Source organism: Oncorhynchus masou, chromosome 29 (assembly GCF_036934945.1).
Source record: "Oncorhynchus masou masou isolate Uvic2021 chromosome 29, UVic_Omas_1.1, whole genome shotgun sequence".
In the NCBI taxonomy this organism is placed as follows: Eukaryota; Metazoa; Chordata; class Actinopteri; order Salmoniformes; family Salmonidae; genus Oncorhynchus; species Oncorhynchus masou.
In genome coordinates, this window is record NC_088240.1 from 85,135,669 (window position 1) to 85,151,738 (window position 16,070).

General features: G+C 47.3%; 1 protein-coding gene across 2 annotated transcripts; it reads left to right on the forward strand.

Moving 5' to 3' along the window:
• The first annotated feature begins 3,749 nt into the window (after nt 1–3,749).
• LOC135520854 (beta-microseminoprotein E1-like) lies at nt 3,750–8,607 on the forward strand. Of its 2 annotated transcripts, XM_064946666.1 has the most exons (5): nt 3,750–3,935; nt 4,024–4,080; nt 4,402–4,483; nt 4,785–4,905; nt 7,931–8,606. In XM_064946666.1, exons 2-5 carry the CDS (start codon nt 4,078–4,080, stop codon nt 8,058–8,060), a joined length of 336 nt encoding a protein of 111 aa, XP_064802738.1. In that variant the 5' UTR covers nt 3,750–3,935; nt 4,024–4,077; the 3' UTR covers nt 8,061–8,606. The 2 variants fall into 2 exon arrangements, with proteins under 2 accessions (XP_064802738.1, XP_064802739.1); XM_064946667.1 differs by lacking the exon at nt 4,024–4,080 and having other exon boundaries at nt 7,931–8,607.
• Nucleotides 8,608–16,070: the final 7,463 nt, after the last annotated feature.

Sequence of the window (16,070 nt, forward strand, 5' to 3'; positions counted from 1 at the left end):
GACTGGGCTGAGCGGGAACTGTACTTCCTCAGTGGTAGGGAGGCGAGCAGGCCAGAGGTGGATGAACGCAGTGCCCTTGTTTGGGTGTAGGGCCTGATCAGAGCCTGGAGGTACTGCGGTGCCGTTCCCCTCACAGCTCCGTAGGCAAGCACCATGGTCTTGTAGCGGATGCGAGCTTCAACTGGAAGCCAGTGGAGAGAGCGGAGGAGCGGGGTGACGTGAGAGAACTTGGGAAGGTTGAACACCAGACGGGCTGCGGCGTTCTGGATGAGTTGTAGGGGTTTGATGGCACAGGCAGGGAGCCCAGCCAACAGCGAGTTGCAGTAATCCAGACGGGAGATGACAAGTGCCTGGATTAGGACCTGCGCCGCTTCCTGTGTGAGGCAGGGGCGTACTCTGCGGATGTTGTAGAGCATGAACCTACAGGAACGGGCCACCGCCTTGATGTTAGTTGAGAACGACAGGGTGTTGTCCAGGATCACGCCAAGGTTCTTAGCGCTCTGGGAGGAGGAAACAATGGAGTTGTCAACCGTGATGGCGAGATCATGGAACGGGCAGTCCTTCCCCGGGAGGAAGAGCAGCTCCGTCTTGCCGAGGTTCAGCTTGAGGTGGTGATCCGTCATCCACACTGATATGTCTGCCAGACATGCAGAGATGCGATTCGCCACCTGGTCATCAGAAGGGGGAAAGGAGAAGATTAATTGTGTGTCGTCTGCATAGCAATGATAGGAGAGACCATGTGAGGTTATGACAGAGCCAAGTGACTTGGTGTATAGCGAGAATAGGAGAGGGCCTAGAACAGAGCCCTAGGGGACACCAGTGGTGAGAGCGCGTGGCGAGGAGACAGATTCTCGCCACGCCACCTGGTAGGAGCGACCTGTCAGGTAGGACGCAATCCAAGCGTGGGCCGCGCCGGAGATGCCCAACTCGGAGAGGGTGGAGAGGAGGATCTGATGGTTCACAGTGTCGAAGGCAGCCGATAGGTCTAGAAGGATGAGAGCAGAAGAGAGAGAGTTAGCTTTAGCAGTGCGGAGCGCCTCCGTGATACAGAGAAGAGCAGTCTCAGTTGAATGACTAGTCTTGAAACCTGACTGATTTGGATCAAGAAGGTCATTCTGAGAGAGATAGCGGGAGAGCTGGCCAAGGACGGCACGTTCAAGAGTTTTGGAGAGAAAAGAAAGAAGGGATACTGGTCTGTAGTTGTTGACATCGGAGGGATCGAGTGTAGGTTTTTTCAGAAGGGGTGCAACTCTCGCTCTCTTGAAGACGGAAGGGACGTAGCCAGCGGTCAGGGATGAGTTGATGAGCGAGGTGAGGTAAGGGAGAAGGTCTCCGGAAATGGTCTGGAGAAGAGAGGAGGGGATAGGGTCAAGCGGGCAGGTTGTTGGGCGGCCGGCCGTCACAAGAAGCGAGATTTCATCTGGAGAGAGAGGGGAGAAAGAGGTCAGAGCACAGGGTAGGGCAGTGTGAGCAGAACCAGCGGTGTCGTTTGACTTAGCAAACGAGGATCGGATGTCGTCGACCTTCTTTTCAAAATGGTTGACGAAGTCATCTGCAGAGAGGGAGGAGGGGGGGGAGGGGGAGGAGGATTCAGGAGGGAGGAGAAGGTGGCAAAGAGCTTCCTAGAGGCAGATGCTTGGAAGAGGCAGATTAGAGGCAGATGCTTGGAATTTAGAGTGGAAGAAAGTGGCTTTAGCAGCAGAGACAGAGGAGGAAAATGTAGAGAGGAGGGAGTGAAAGGATGCCAGGTCCGCAGGGAGGCGAGTTTTCCTCCATTTCCGCTCGGCTGCCCGGAGCACTGTTCTCTCACGTGGTTAGAATGGATAGTTCAGAGTGACGATGTTTCTGCGGTTGTCGGCTCAATGATACCGAATTCCTAGCTGCAGACTAGTATTTAATATCAAAGAGTTGTTCTTATTCTGTCCGTATCGATAGTCTAAGAGTTTAACCACGTGGGATGGTTAAAAGATTCAGCAATCTGTGCCCCTGGAGGCACGGACAGGTGAAACTTTAAACAGAAATACAATTCTCTCACATTAACATCATTACATAGCATCACATCATTTCACAAATAGTATCATCTTTACTCATTCATCTTATACAACAATTAGATGTAATCCTCATAACTGAGGCTATTGTATAAACAGCGTTGTGGTAATGTGGCCGTATTGTCTCCCGTGAGTTTCACAAAATTGTACCAAACGGACCAGTTCGTAGCTGGATTCTTCATCGATCTTTTATACATTCTCCAGGACATAAATATTGTTCGGACCTCCCATTCTGTGAGGTGGAAGAAATTCCTTTGTTCTCTCTATGAAAACTCACTCTCTCTATACTGTCTGGCCCTGAGGCAGGATTCTCCTCCAGGAATTTACAACCTCTCTCACCACAGCAGCCTGGGTGTGGGAGACAGAGGTAGGGGGGTGGTGCAGAGGTAGGGGGAATAGCTTGCACATTATTAGAACATTTGAAAGGAAAAATGTTTTTCCTAATTTTCCAAAGTTTGGTTTTGGAATATGTTGGGAGCTGCAAAGACGATTTTAAAAAATGTTATTATTTAACATTTTTACCCCCTTTTCTCCCCAATTGTTATTAATTAGTAATCATCGTTACAACTCCCGTACGGGCTTGGAAGAGATGAAGGTCACACTGCTTCCTAACACAGCGCACCTCCAACCCAGAAGCACCAATGTCAGAGGAAACACTGTGCACCTGGCCACCTTGGTTAGCGCGCACTGCGCCCAGCCCGCCACAGGAGACAAGGATATCCCTACCTACCAGCCAAACCCTCCCTAACCCGGACGACGCTAGGCCAACCCCAGAGTCGAACCCAGAGTCTCTGGTGGCACAGCTAGCACTGTGATGCAGCGTCCTAGACCACTGTGCCACCTGAGAGGCCCCACAAAGATGATTTTAATCTATACATAGACATTAATGAACCATCAGTACTGGACAATTTGATTAATCATACCTGGGAATTAAACTTTAAATTAACCTGGGAAGTTGGTTCATCTAGGTTACAATTGCAAAGTTTAAGATGTACAATTTAATTGGAAGAACCTAGAAAAGTATGTTCAACAATTTAAATAAATAAATTGAATGAGACGATGATACCCAAGCAATTTAGATTGCTGGATTATCATAAAGGTAATGTTAGGTCCATTCACCACTATGGTTCACTTTCCCCTCAGGCCATTTACCACTATGGTTCACTTTCCCCTCAGGCCATTCACCCCTATGGTTCACTTTCCCCTCAGGCCATTCACCACTATGGTTCACTTTCCCCTCAGGCCATTTACCACTATTGTTCACTTTCCCCTCAGGCCACAGCCATATGGGATTCCCACTGGGGACGGGACTGATTGATTGTGCTTCGCAAAAGCAGATTTTACTGATTGATCAAATCTAATGAATAATCAAACCTGTATAGGCCATCTGGGAATTAAACTTTAAATTAACCTGAGAGCTTTGCTTCATCTAAGTTAATGTGGAAAAAAATCATATTGTCTCATTGTAGAAGCCCAATCAATTTGGATATTATTTAAAATATCCACTTAAATCAGGCAATTTCACTTGTTAGTTAAATTGTATGAGACGTCGATATTCAGTCAATTGCGATTGGCTGGATGTCTTAACGTGATCCAAGTTTGGATTTCCCCTACTTCTTTTAAGAGATGTACTTGCGATTCTTCACCACCAGTGATGCAGAATGCTGAAATCAAACGGAAGTACAAAGGGCGGGACTTCCGTTGCGCAAGGCGGAGAAATTTAAACGGGACACAGGAAGAGAAAATATTGTTTCCTTTTTTTAGCTTAGCCTCTCGTGCAAACTAATCCTACTTTGTTCAGAAATATCACTTCCAAGGACAAAATTGGGTTAATGTGAGAAGACCCTTTCGGCATACTTTGCTAGCGCCAGCGTCTTGTTACTGAAGGTAAGAGACTGATGGGGTTTCCTTCTCTTGTTGTGCTTATTGTCTGATGTTATGGGGGAGGATTATTGAATGACACCTCGCTCTACAGCTCAAAAGAACCGACAGAATCTACCTGTGAATCCACTCTAAATTCCTGTCAATCATGGTAAGTTCTTTCTATCATTGCATGTTATGTATGAGGAATTATAAATTACTTTAGGTTATTTTATTATCCAGAGATCTAGAGGGTTAATGACCTATCACCTCCACATGTTAAAATGTGTCAGTTCACTTTGCTAGTTCTTCATATTTAATGTTTAGACGGTTTGATGAAAGGCCTATGTTTTATTGCCCTCGGTCTGTGTCTATGTATCCTGTGTGTGTATATTCTCTTCATTGTGGTCAGAAAGTACTGTAAATGTAGCCTACTTGGAGAATAAAGGTGCTTCTGATAACATATGCTCTTTTCTTCTTTCTCCCCGGGAAGAGGTCCTTGGCTGTAGCTGTAATGCTGTGTGCACTGCTGCCACTGTTCCATGCTGGCTGCTGGTTTGAACAAGCTAAACCAGGTAAAGGACAAAGATAACCAGCTGTTAACACACACACACACACAACCATAGGGCTCTGGGCAAAAGTAGTTGGTGTTGTACCGCACACACACACACACACACACACCCCTGTACATTTATCAATTTAATAAAATAACCACTTGTACCAAATCATTATGTGATTTTAGTGTTTTATATTTGTATTTTATGACCTGTAAAGAGCATATAATTTCATATTGTTATGCAATTATGTTTCTAAACACTTGAATCTCATTGAAAAGACAACAAACACAGTGATATCTTATATTGTTTCCTTGTTTAGGCATGAGGCAGTGTCTCTACGACAAGGATGGGACGTGGCATGATATCGGGTCCCGCTGGAGGACCAGTGATTGCATGAACTGCTATTGTCAAGCCAACGGGGACATGCAATGCTGCCAGGCGTGAGAACCATACACAGCTTTTTTTATTCTAGCACCCACTAAATGTCTGGTCAATAAAACCCTCAGCCTTCCCAGTCTGTACCACCACACTGGTTCATATAACCCTCAGCCTTCCCAGTCTGTACCACCACACTGGTTCATATAACCCTCAGCCTTCCCAGTCTGTACCACCACACTGGTTCATATAACCCTCAGCCTTCCCAGTCTGTACCACCACATTGGTCAATAAAACCCTCAGCCTTCCCAGTCTGTACCACCACACTGGTCAATAAAACCCTCAGCCTTCCCAGTCTGTACCACCACACTGGTTCATATAACCCTCAGCCTTCCCAGTCTGTACCACCACACTGGTCAATATAACCCTCAGCCTTCCCAGTCTGTACCACCACACTGGTTCATATAACCCTCAGCCTTCCCAGTCTGTACCACCACACTGGTTCATATAACCCTCAGCCTTCCCAGTCTGTACCACCACACTGGTTCATATAACCCTCAGCCTTCCCAGTCTGTACCACCACACTGGTTCATAAAACCCTCAGCCTTCCCAGTCTGTACCACCACACTGGTCAATAAAACCCTCAGCCTTCCCAGTCTGTACCACCACACTGGTTCATATAACCCTCAGCCTTCCCAGTCTGTACCACCACACTGGTTCATATAACCCTCAGCCTTCCCAGTCTGTACCACCACACTGGTCAATAAAACCCTCAGCCTTCCCAGTCTGTACCACCACACTGGTTCATATAACCCTCAGCCTTCCCAGTCTGTACCACCACACTGGTTCATATAACCCTCAGCCTTCCCAGTCTGTACCACCACACTGGTTCATATAACCCTCAGCCTTCCCAGTCTGTACCACCACACTGGTTCATATAACCCTCAGCCTTCCCAGTCTGTACCACCACACTGGTTCATAAAACCCTCAGCCTTCCCAGTCTGTACCACCACACTGGTTCATATAACCCTCAGCCTTCCCAGTCTGTACCACCACACTGGTTCATATAACCCTCAGCCTTCCCAGTCTGTACCACCACACTGGTTCATATAACTATCCCTCAGCCTTCCCAGTCTGTACCACCACACTGGTCAATAAAACCCTCAGCCTTCCCAGTCTGTACCACCACACTGGTCAATATAACCCCAGCCTTCCCAGTCTGTACCACCACACTGGTCAATATAAGCCTCAGACCTTCCCAGTCTGTACCACCACACTGGTTCATATAACCCTCAGCCTTCCCAGTCTGTACCACCACACTGGTTCATATAACCTCAGCCTTCCCAGTCTGTACCACCACACTGGTTCATATAACCCTCAGCCTTCCCAGTCTGTACCACCACACTGGTTCATAAAACCCTCAGCCTTCCCAGTCTGTACCACCACACTGGTTCATATAACCCTCAGCCTTCCCAGTCTGTACCACCACACTGGTTCATATAACCCTCAGACAGTTCCCAGTCTGTACCACCACACTGGTTCATATAACCCTCAGCCTTCCCAGTCTGTACCACCACACTGGTTCATATAACCCTCAGCCTTCCCAGTCTGTACCACCACATTGGTCAATAAAACCCTCAGCCTTCCCAGTCTGTACCACCACACTGGTCAATATAACCCTCAGCCTTCCCAGTCTGTACCACCACACTGGTTCATAAAACCCTCAGCCTTCCCAGTCTGTACCACCACACTGGTTCATATAACCCTCAGCCTTCCCAGTCTGTACCACCACACTGGTTCATATAACCCTCAGCCTTCCCAGTCTGTACCACCACACTGGTTCATATAACCCTCAGCCTTCCCAGTCTGTACCACCACACTGGTCAATATAACTATCACAGTGCTCATTATTTCCATCTCTACGAGCAGTGGTTTAAGTCTTCACTGACATTTTCAACCTCTAACTGACCCAGTCAGTCTGTAATACCTCCATGTTTCAAGCAGACCACCATAATCCCTGTGCCCAAGACCGCCAAAGTAACCTGTCTAAATGACTATCGACCCATAGCGCTCACATCTGTAGTGTTCTCCATGAAGTGCTTTGAAAGGCTGGTCATGACTCACATCAACACTATCATCCCAGAAAGCCTAGACCCACTCCTCTCCCTCAACATGAACAAGACAAAGGAGCTGATCGTGGACTACAGGAAAAGGAGGGCCGAACAGGCCCCCATTCACATCGACGGGGCTGTGGTGGAGCTCGAGAGCTTCCAGTGTCCACATCACCAACAAACTATCATGGTCCAAACACACCAAGACAGTCGTGATGACTATTCCCCCCAGGAGATGGAAAAGATTTGGCATGGGTCCTCAGATCCTCAAGTAGATACAGCTGCACCATCGAGAGCATCTTGACTGTCTGCATCACCGCTTGGTATGGCAACTGCTCGGCCTCTGACTAAAATGCGCTACAGAGGGTGGTGCGTACGGCCCAGCAAGCTCCCTGCGATCCGAGACCTCTATACCAGGCCGTGTCAGAGGCCCAAATTTGTTTTCAAAGACTCCAGCCACCCAAATCATTGACTATTCTCTCTGCTATCGCACGGCAAGTGGTACCAGAACGCCAAGTCTAGGTCCAAAAGGCTCCTTAACAGCTTCTACCCCAAAACCATAAGTCTCCTGAACAATTAATCAAATGGAGGCCCGAACGGTGTTTAATCTATGCATAGTCACTTTTCCTCCACATACAGTGCCTTGCGAAAGTATTTGGCCCCCTTGAACTTTGCGACCTTTTGCCACATTTCAGGCTTCAAACATAAAGATATAAAACTGTATTTTTTTTGTGAAGAATTAACAACAAGTGGGACACAATCATGAAGTGGAACGACATTTATTGGATATTTCAAACTTTTTTAACAAATCAAAACTGAAAAATTGGGCGTGCAAAATTATTCAGCCCCCTTAAGTTAACAGCTACATCTGAATTCGAGAGCACATGACAAATAATATTTGATTTGAGAATGAGTGAGTGAGTGATAGTCCATACATTTTTTACCAAAGCATTTGCTGATGTTGATTGTTTGATTGCAGGTATTCTGAGCCCACAAGATTTCCTGATGATTGCATGAAGGAGTTTGACCAAAAGGCATGTAAATACAACGTGTTCAAGAAGACTGACCGCTCCACTCCATGCCCTATCTACGGCGGTAAGGGGAAGTGAAGGCTTTTCTTCCCTGTGCTCTCAGAGAATGAAAGGGAAAATGACAGTAATTGTTTTATAGATTTAATTAACATAATTGTTAGCTTAGCTCAGCCGTACTGTCGGGTAACATTCTGTTACTTTAATGATTGAAAAGCCATACTGTAATGTGTCTATCATTGAAGATCTGTTATCATCTGCGCTGACTGTGTCATGAGAAGAACCTGGGTTCAAATACTATCTGAAACTGTGAGCGTTTGATCTGTCCTGCCTGGAGTGCCAGATGGGCGGAGTTTGTTATTTTGGGACAATTCTATTGGTTCACAAAGCCAGTGTTTCCTGACCCTGGACCTCCAGTACCCCCAACAGTACAAATGTTTACTGTAAACCTGGACAAGCACACTTGATTCAACTTGTTAACTAATCATAAAGCCTTCAACGAGTTGACTGAGGTGTGTTTGTCCAGGGCTACAGTTATGTGTTCTGTTGGGGGTACTGGAGGACCAGGGGTGGGCTGTTGGGGGTACTGGAGGACCAGGGGTGGGCTGTTGGGGGTACTGGAGGACCAGGGGTGGGCTGATGGGGGTACTGGAGGACCAGGGGTGGGCTGTTGGGGGTACTGGAGGACCAGGGGTGGGCTGTTGGGGGGGGGTACTGGAGGACCAGGGGTGGGGGGGTACTGGAGGACCAGGGGTGGGCTGTTGAGGGGGGTACTGGAGGACCAGGGGTGGGCTGTTGAGGGGGGTACTGGAGGACCAGGGGTGGGGGGGTACTGGAGGACCAGGGGTGGGCTGTTGGGGGGGGGTACTGGAGGACCAGGGGTGGGCTGTTGGGGGGGTACTGGAGGAGGACCAGGTCAATTAAGATGAAATGATTTCAAATAGTATTTGAACCCAGGTCTGTTAAAGACACACAGGCTGCATAATGTACATGCAGTGTTGATATATAACCGTGAATAATAATACTGTTTGTCAATGCTTTCTTATTAGTCCATAGCCATAACAGTGGATATTGATATGCTGTTTCTCCTATGGTTCCCGACCCACAATGCAGTTGCTTTGGATACATTCTGTCATTTAATGTCAATAAATCTATACAATCAAGGTTGTCTTGTCCTTGGGGCTTATGTGTAGAAACTCCAAAACCCTGGTCACATGACATAGGAGCTGACTTCCCCTTCCTCTGTGGTGTCACATGGAGTAGTTCACTCTGAGCAGGTTTGGTGAAATATTGCAGGCTCAGTTGAACATTTCCTGAATTAACTAAGGGGTCATTATTATGGTTAACTACTACTAACTAGGGCCACCAATGGGGCCAACCACCAACCACACTCCAGTTAGCTCTACTACATGTATTTGCATCACAGGAGGTTGGTGGCACCTTAATTGGGGAGGGTGGGCTCATGGTAATGGCTGGAGTGGAATTAGTGGAATGGTATTAAATACATCAAACATTCCATTAGTTCCGTTCCAGCCATTATTATGAGCCTTCCTTCACTCAGCAGCCTCCTGTGATTTATACGTGAGTCACCCTGCCTGCCCCCTGTGTTTCTGAATCTGTGCTACATGTCCGGACATGTCTACAACTGGGTTTAGGGAGAGTTAATGGTGCGGTTCTGCTGGGAGTAGACTGTTAATTAAGAGGAGAGTTAAAGGTAATGTCCTGCTGGGAGTAGACTGTTAAGAGGAGATTTAAAGGTGCTTTCCTGCTGGGAGTAGACTGTTAATTAAGAGGAGAGTTAAAGGTAATGTCCTGCTGGGAGTAGACTGTTAATTAAGAGGAGATTTAAAGGTAATGTCCTGCTGGGAGTAGACTGTTAATTAAGAGGAGAGTTAAAGGTAATGTCCTGCTGGGAGTGGACTGTTAAGAGGAGAGTTAAAGGTAATGTCCTGCTGGGAGTAGACTGTTAATTAAGAGGAGATTTAAAGGTGCTGTCCTGCTGGGAGTAGACTGTTAATTAAGAGGAGATTTAAAGGTAATGTCCAGCAGTGTGTGCATATATTGCAGTGTGGTGCAGGGAGTAGACTGTTAATTAAGAGGAGAGTTAAAGGTAATGTCCTGCTGGGAGTGGACTGTTAAGAGGAGATTTAAAGGTAATGTCCTGCTGGGAGTGGACTGTTAAGAGGAGATTTAAAGGTAATGTCCTGCTGGGAGTGGACTGTTAATTAAGAGGAGAGTTAAAGGTAATGTCCTGCTGGGAGTAGACTGTTAATTAAGAGGAGATTTAAAGGTAATGTCCTGCTGGGAGTAGACTGTTAATTAAGAGGAGAGTTAAAGGTAATGTCCTGCTGGGAGTAGACTTATATTCAGACAGGAGATTTAAAGGTGCTGTCCTGACAGGACAGACTGTTAATTAAGACAGGACAGAGTTAAAGGTAATGTCCTGCTGGGAGTGGACTGTTAAGAGGAGATTTAAAGGTAATGTCCTGCTGGGAGTAGACTGTTAATTAAGAGGAGAGTTAAAGGTGCTGTCCTGCTGGGAGTAGACTGTTAATTAACAGGAGAGTTAAAGGTAATCAGGACAGACAGTGTGGTGTCCTTGTGCATATATTCAGACAGGGAGTAGACTGTTAAGAGGAGAGTTAAAGGTAATGTCCTGCTGGGAGTAGACTGTTAATTAAGAGGAGAGTTAAAGGTAATGTCCTGCTGGGAGTAGACTGTTAAGAGGAGATTTAAAGGTGCTGTCCTGCTGGGAGTAGACTGTTAATTAAGAGGAGAGTTAAAGGTGCTGTCCTGCTGGGAGTAGACTGTTAATTAAGAGGAGAGTTAAAGGTAATGTCCTGCTGGGAGTATTCAGACAGGACAGACCGTGTGGTGCATATATTCAGACAGGACAGTGTGGTGCATATATTCAGACAGGACAGACAGTGTGGTGCATATATTCAGACAGGACAGACAGTGTGGTGCATATATTCAGACAGGACAGACAGTGTGGTGCATATATTCAGACAGGACAGACAGTGTGGTGCATATATTCAGACAGGACAGACAGTGTGGTGCATATATTCAGACAGGACAGTGTGGTGCATATATTCAGACAGGACAGACAGTGTGGTGCATATATTCAGACAGGACAGACCGTGTGGTGCATATATTCAGACAGGACAGACAGTGTGGTGCATATATTCAGACAGGACAGTGTGGTGCATATATTCAGACAGGACAGACAGACAGTGTGGTGCATATATTGTGGTGCATATATTCAGACAGGACAGACAGTGTGGTGCATATATTCAGACAGGACAGACAGTGTGGTGCATATATTCAGACAGGACAGACAGTGTGGTGCATATATTCAGACAGGACAGACCGTGTGGTGCATATATTCAGACAGGACAGACAGTGTGGTGCATATATTCAGACAGGACAGACAGTGTGGTGCATATATTCAGACAGGACAGACCGTGTGGTGCATATATTCAGACAGGACAGACAGTGTGGTGCATATATTCAGACAGGACAGACAGTGTGGTGCATATACAGACAGTGTGGTGCATATATTCAGACAGGACAGACAGTGTGGTGCATATATTCAGACAGGACAGACAGTGTGGTGCATATATTGCATATATTCAGACAGGACAGACAGTGTGGTGCATATATTCAGACAGAGGACAGACAGACAGTGTGGTGCATGTATTCAGACAGGACAGACAGTGTGGTGCATATATTCAGACAGGACAGACAGTGTGGTGCATATATTCAGACAGGACAGACAGTGTGGTGCATATATTCAGACAGGACAGACAGTGTGGTGCATATATTCAGACAGGACAGACCGTGTGGTGCATATATTCAGACAGGACAGTGTGTGGTGCATATATTCAGACAGGACAGAGTGTGGTGCATATATTCAGACAGGACAGACCGTGTGGTGCATGGCAAGTTCCTATATAATAACAGGTTTTATTCTATAGTATTTCAGGAATGTAGTACTGAAATCATCTCTGCTTCTCATGTCTCACTGCTGTTTGAACTTTAAAGGTTAAGGAGAAGACACCACGCGGTATTTCCTTTGAGGAAACTGGTCACTTTGGAGCGACTGATCTGTTCTCAACGTGGAGAAGACATATCACAGTTTTACACACTTAAGGTGAGTTGAATACCTAAATGTGAGATACCTCAAAGCGTCCCAAATGACAACCTATTCCCTATGTAGTGCGTTACATTTGACCAGAAGCCCGCCCTAGAGGGTATTATTTAGGACACAACCCATTAATGCCACTTAAGGCCAGAGTGGAAAAAAACAAAGTGTTGGGGATTAAATTCTATTATTTTGTGATGGAGTTCTCTCAGTTCCGGGAGGAGGTGGGTCTGTCTATATGCCCTATTAGTGATGGAGTTCTCTCAGTTCCGGGAGGAGGTGGGTCTGTCTATATGCCTTATTAGTGATGGAGTTCTCTCAGTTCCGGGAGGAGGCGGGTCTGTCTAGATGCCCTATTAGTGATGGAGTTCTCTCAGTTCCGGGAGGAGGCGGGTCTGTCTAGATGCCCTATTAGTGATGGAGTTCTCTCAGTTCCGGGAGGAGGTGGGTCTGTCTATATGCCCTATTAGTGATGGAGTTCTCTCAGTTCCGGGAGGAGGTGGGTCTGTCTATATGCCCTATTAGTGATGGAGTTCTCTCAGTTCCGGGAGGAGGTGGGTCTGTCTATATGCCCTATTAGTGATGGAGTTCTCTCAGTTCCGGGAGGAGGTGGGTCTGTCTATATGCCCTATTAGTGATGGAGTTCTCTCAGTTCCGGGAGGAGGTGGGTCTGTCTATATGCCCTATTAGTGATGGAGTTCTCTCAGTTCCGGGAGGAGATGGGTCTGTCTAGATGCCCTATTAGTGATGGAGTTCTCTCAGTTCCGGGAGGAGATGGGTCTGTCTAGATGCCCTATTAGTGATGGAGTTCTCTCAGTTCCGGGAGGAGGTGGGTCTGTCTATATGCCCTATTAGTGATGGAGTTCTCTCAGTTCCGAGAGGAGATGGGTCTGTCTAGATGCCCTATTAGTGATGGAGTTCTCTCAGTTCCGGGAGGAGATGGGTCTGTCTAGATGCCTTATTAGTGATGGAGTTTCTCTAGTTCCGGGAGGAGGTGGGTCTGTCTAGATGCCTTATTAGTGATGGAGTTCTCTCAGTTCCGGGAGGAGGTGGGTCTGTCTAGATGCCCTATTAGTGATGGAGTTCTCTCAGTTCCGGGAGGAGGTGGGTCTGTCTAGATGCCTTATTAGTGATGGAGTTCTCTCAGTTCCGGGAGGAGGTGGGTCTGTCTAGATGCCTTATTAGTGATGGAGTTCTCTCAGTTCCGGGAGGAGATGGGTCTGTCTAGATGCCTTATTAGTGATGGAGTTCTCTCAGTTCCGGGAGGAGATGGGTCTGTCTATATGCCCTATTAATGATGGAGTTCTCTCAGTTCCGGGAGGAGGTGGGTCTGTCTAGATGCCCTATTAGTGATGGAGTTCTCTCAGTTCCGGGAGGAGGTGGGTCTGTCTAGATGCCCTATTAGTGATGGAGTTCTCTCAGTTCCGGGAGGAGATGGGTCTGTCTATATGCCCTATTAGTGATGGAGTTCTCTCAGTTCCGGGAGGAGATGGGTCTGTCTAGATGCCCTATTAGTGATGGAGTTCTCTCAGTTCCGGGAGGAGATGGGTCTGTCTATATGCCCTATTAGTGATGGAGTTCTCTCAGTTCCGGGAGGAGGCGGGTCTGTCTAGATGCCTTATTAGTGATGGAGTTCTCTCAGTTCCGGGAGGAGGTGGGTCTGTCTAGATGCCCTATTAGTGATGGAGTTCTCTCAGTTCCGGGAGGAGGTGGGTCTGTCTAGATGCCTTATTAGTGATGGAGTTCTCTCAGTTCCGGGAGGAGGTGGGTCTGTCTAGATGCCTTATTAGTGATGGAGTTCTCTCAGTTCCGGGAGGAGGTGGGTCTGTCTAGATGCCCTATTAGTGATGGAGTTCTCTCAGTTCCGGGAGGAGGTGGGTCTGTCTAGATGCCTTATTAGTGATGGAGTTCTCTCAGTTCCGGGAGGAGGTGGGTCTGTCTAGATGCCTTATTAGTGATGGAGTTCTCTCAGTTCCGGGAGGAGATGGGTCTGTCTAGATGCCTTATTAGTGATGGAGTTCTCTCAGTTCCGGGAGGAGATGGGTCTGTCTATATGCCCTATTAGTGATGGAGTTCTCTCAGTTCCAGGAGGAGGTGGGTCTGTCTATATGCCCTATTAGTGATGGAGTTCTCTCAGTTCCGGGAGGAGGTGGGTCTGTCTATATGCCCTATTAGTGATGGAGTTCTCTCAGTTCCGGAGGAGGCGGGTCTGTCTATATGCCCTATTAATGATGGAGTTCTCTCAGTTCCGGGAGGAGGTGGGTCTGTCTAGATGCCCTATTAGTGATGGAGTTCTCTCAGTTCCGGGAGGAGGTGGGTCTGTCTAGATGCCCTATTAGTGATGGAGTTCTCTCAGTTCCGGGAGGAGATGGGTCTGTCTAGATGCCCTATTAGTGATGGAGTTCTCTCAGTTCCGGGAGGAGATGGGTCTGTCTAGATGCCCTATTAGTGATGGAGTTCTCTCAGTTCCGGGAGGAGATGGGTCTGTCTATATGCCCTATTAGTGATGGAGTTCTCTCAGTTCCGGGAGGAGGCGGGTCTGTCTAGATGCCCTATTAGTGATGGAGTTCTCTCAGTTCCGGGAGGAGATGGGTCTGTCTATATGCCCTATTAGTGATGGAGTTCTCTCAGTTCCGGGAGGAGGCGGGTCTGTCTAGATGCCCTATTAGTGATGGAGTTCTCTCAGTTCCGGGAGGAGGCGGGTCTGTCTAGATGCAATATTAGTGATGGAGTTCTCTCAGTTCCGGGAGGAGGCGGGTCTGTCTAGATATATTAAAGGTAAAGTTGTGTAACATGCCACAACAAAACAGCCATGGTTCTCCCGGTGATGACGAGGTGAAAGGTGTGAAAAAGGAAATGAGAAAATGTGAAAATAAAGTATTCATGGTGATTGTATATATATATGTGTGTGTGTATGTATAGAGAGAGAGAGAGAGATGACTAGCTAGGCCTTGAAATAGAAGAATAGCCCACGTCACAGAAAGGCTGCGTAGATACGGAACAGGGAAGGAAATGCTTGTTGACAGACCATTTTTATGTCCACAGTAACTGGTTCAACTGTGCCCGTCGTTGGACATAGTCCCATGTTAGTTTAGAGGTCATTAAAGATCCCATGGCACTTATCATAGGAGTAGGGGTGTTAACCCTGGTGTCCTGGCTAAATTCCCAAATCTGGCCCTCAAACCATCACGGTCGCCTAATGATCCCCAGTTTGTCACAAGCTCTCTCTCTCTCTCTCTCTCTCTCTCTCTCTCTCACTCTCTCACTCTCTCACTCTCTCACTCTCACACACACCTACCTTTCTCATGGTAACAATGATGAATTTTCTGTGAACATCATCCACAGACAGATCCAAGTCACCCTTGTTCACACATGTTGCCTGGTAAAGTCCGTACATATGTAGTTTGACCCTGCAGGAGCCATAGAAGTTGCTATTGTAGCAGCTACAGTAGACCTTTTAGTATAGCAACGTCCCCAATGGCATCCTATTCCCTGTATACTGTAGGGCACTACTTTGGACCAGAGCACTATAGGCCTATAATGGGAAAGGCACCATTTAGGACACAGATGTGTTTTAGTGAAAATATTCAACCCTCATAACATTTGTGGCTGTGGGATGTCAGGGGTGTGTGTGTTAGGGTGCTGAGGAGGGTGTATGTGTGTGGGGGGGGTATGGGTGTTTGTGGGGGGGTATGGGTGTGTGTGGGGGGGGTATGGGTGTGTATGTGGGGGGGGTATGGGTGTGTGTGTGGGGGGGGGGGTATGGGTGTGTGCATGATTGAAAGGTACATCTACAATCCCCATACATGGACATGGAGGAAAGATATGGGAGGTCTGGGGAGAGCTAGGGGAGGTCTGGGGAGAGCTAGGGGAGGTCTGAGGAGAGCTAGGGGAGGTCTGGGGAGAGCTAGGGGAGGTCTGGGGTAGAGCTAGGGGAGGTCTGGGGA

Excerpts from the sequence above, each read along its gene's own strand:
- LOC135520854 (XM_064946666.1), top strand. Across the intron at positions 4,484-4,784 it reads GTTTGAACAAGCTAAACCAG|GCATGAGGCAGTGTCTCTAC; the intron begins GTAAAGGACAAA and ends TTCCTTGTTTAG. Across the intron at positions 4,906-7,930 it reads GACATGCAATGCTGCCAGGC|GTATTCTGAGCCCACAAGAT; the intron begins GTGAGAACCATA and ends GTTTGATTGCAG.